The sequence below is a fragment of the Mustela nigripes genome, chromosome 2, assembly GCF_022355385.1.
Source record: "Mustela nigripes isolate SB6536 chromosome 2, MUSNIG.SB6536, whole genome shotgun sequence".
Classification (NCBI taxonomy): Eukaryota; Metazoa; Chordata; class Mammalia; order Carnivora; family Mustelidae; genus Mustela; species Mustela nigripes.
The window spans coordinates 173,430,447-173,432,254 of NC_081558.1; the positions used below are offsets into that span (position 1 = coordinate 173,430,447).

Here is a 1,808-nt window from a genome sequence, read left to right on the forward strand (position 1 = left end):
ATGAAGTTTTCCAGATTGCCTAACAACATACAAACACAGCTAGAAAGGGCCTATAGTAGACATCATAGACAGGGAGAGGCAACTTGCCCCTGCCTTCTTCTAAGAAGCACACTAGCCTAAAAGTATCTCTTAAAGCTTGACCCTTTCTTCATTGCCTTAAACCCTTGTCATTTTCTTCCCTCATTGCTCTCTTTTCTTTTTATTTCTCTCCATGATATCAGAGTTGAAGTCACATGAGAGATAAAATTCACTATGCTCCAAATAAAAGAAAGAAAGAAAACCTCTTGATGGCTAACAGAATTCCTAGGATTTACCTCTGTTCATTCAAACACAAATCTGCCTCTATTATCCAGTTAAATGTAACATGGGTCTTGGCTATATAGCTGCATAAGTATCAAAGACATCACAATCCAGTTCTGTTCAAAGCCTCTATACTGTTTTAGTACTTAATGGATTTATAAAATCACACCAAGGAACAGACAATCCTGTGAAATGTTTTCATTTTTGTTTTCTGTTTTATTTAAATATGATATGAAGACTTGATTAAAATTCCTTGTGTGGGTGCTTGGGTGTCTCAGTCATTAAGCTTCTGCCTTCAGCTCAGGTCATGATCTGTAGGTCATGGGATTGATCCCCACATTGGGTGGGGGGGGGGGGTCCCTGCTCAGCGGGAAGCCTACTTCTCCCTCTCCCACTTTACCTACTTGTGTTCCCTCTCTTGCTGTCTCTTTCTTTCTCTCTGTCAAATGAATAAATAAAATCTTCAAAAAAATAAAAAATATATAATAAAATTTCTTGTGGGATTTGAAAAATACACACAAATATTTTAAGGAGATTATTAGATTGACCCTCCTAGTCATTGAAAGACTAAGGTAATTATAACTGCAAAAAAAAATCATACCAACATTAGTCGGCATAAATTTGTCATTTTAATGAAAGGAGAAGAGATATTTGTATGAAATCTAAGCATTTCGCTTCAACATTTTTCTCATTGAATCTATGACTTTCTTATTTCTCAGGCTATAGATCATTGGATTTAAGAAAGGAATTATGACAGTGTAAAATAGAGAATCCATCATATCTTGATCATTTGACTGCGCAGATCCAGGACGCACATACATGAAGAGAAGCGGGCCATAGTACAGAAAGACAGATAAGAGATGGGCTCCACAGGTGGAAAAGGCTTTCCTTATGCCTTGTAGAGACTTCTTTTTTAAGATTGTAAAGAGAACTAATGTGTAAGATATAAGAACAATCAGAATGGTGACCATCTGAATTGATCCAGAAAAAATAAATACTATGAGAATATTAATAGAAGGATCAGTACAAGAAATTTTAAATAATGGCATGATGTCACAGTAAAAGTGATGTATTATGTTAGTATTACAGAAGGTTAATCTGAATAAAAAGCCTATATGAATTAAGGCATGAAGAAGGCCACCTACAAATGATGAAACCAACAGTTGCATGGATAGTCTGTAAGTCATAATTACTGGATAGAGTAAAGGTTTGCATATAGCCACATAGCGATCATATGCCATTGTTGCCAGCAGAAAGCATTCTGTGGTTGCACCAGTTGTAAAGGAAAAAAATTGTACCATGCACTCAGAGAGAGAGATCATCTTGCTCTTGGCAAAGAAGTTAACCAGCATCTTGGAGGATACTGTGGATGATATCCAAGCATCCACAAATGCCAGACTCCCAAGAAATAAGTACATGGGGATGTGAAGGTGAGGGTCATTGCAGATGAGAGTAATCAGACCAAGGTTCCCCACAATGGTGATGAGATATATAACCAAGAACACCAG

General features: G+C 36.8%; 1 protein-coding gene across 1 annotated transcript; it reads right to left on the reverse strand.

The window, feature by feature from the left end:
- Window positions 1–962: 962 nt before the first annotated feature.
- On the reverse strand, window positions 963–1,808 carry LOC132010593 (olfactory receptor 5H2-like; the record flags this gene model as incomplete). The annotated part of the gene is made up of 1 exon (XM_059388371.1): window positions 963–1,808. A coding segment is annotated over one exon (846 nt), but the record flags the coding sequence as incomplete, so codon positions are not given.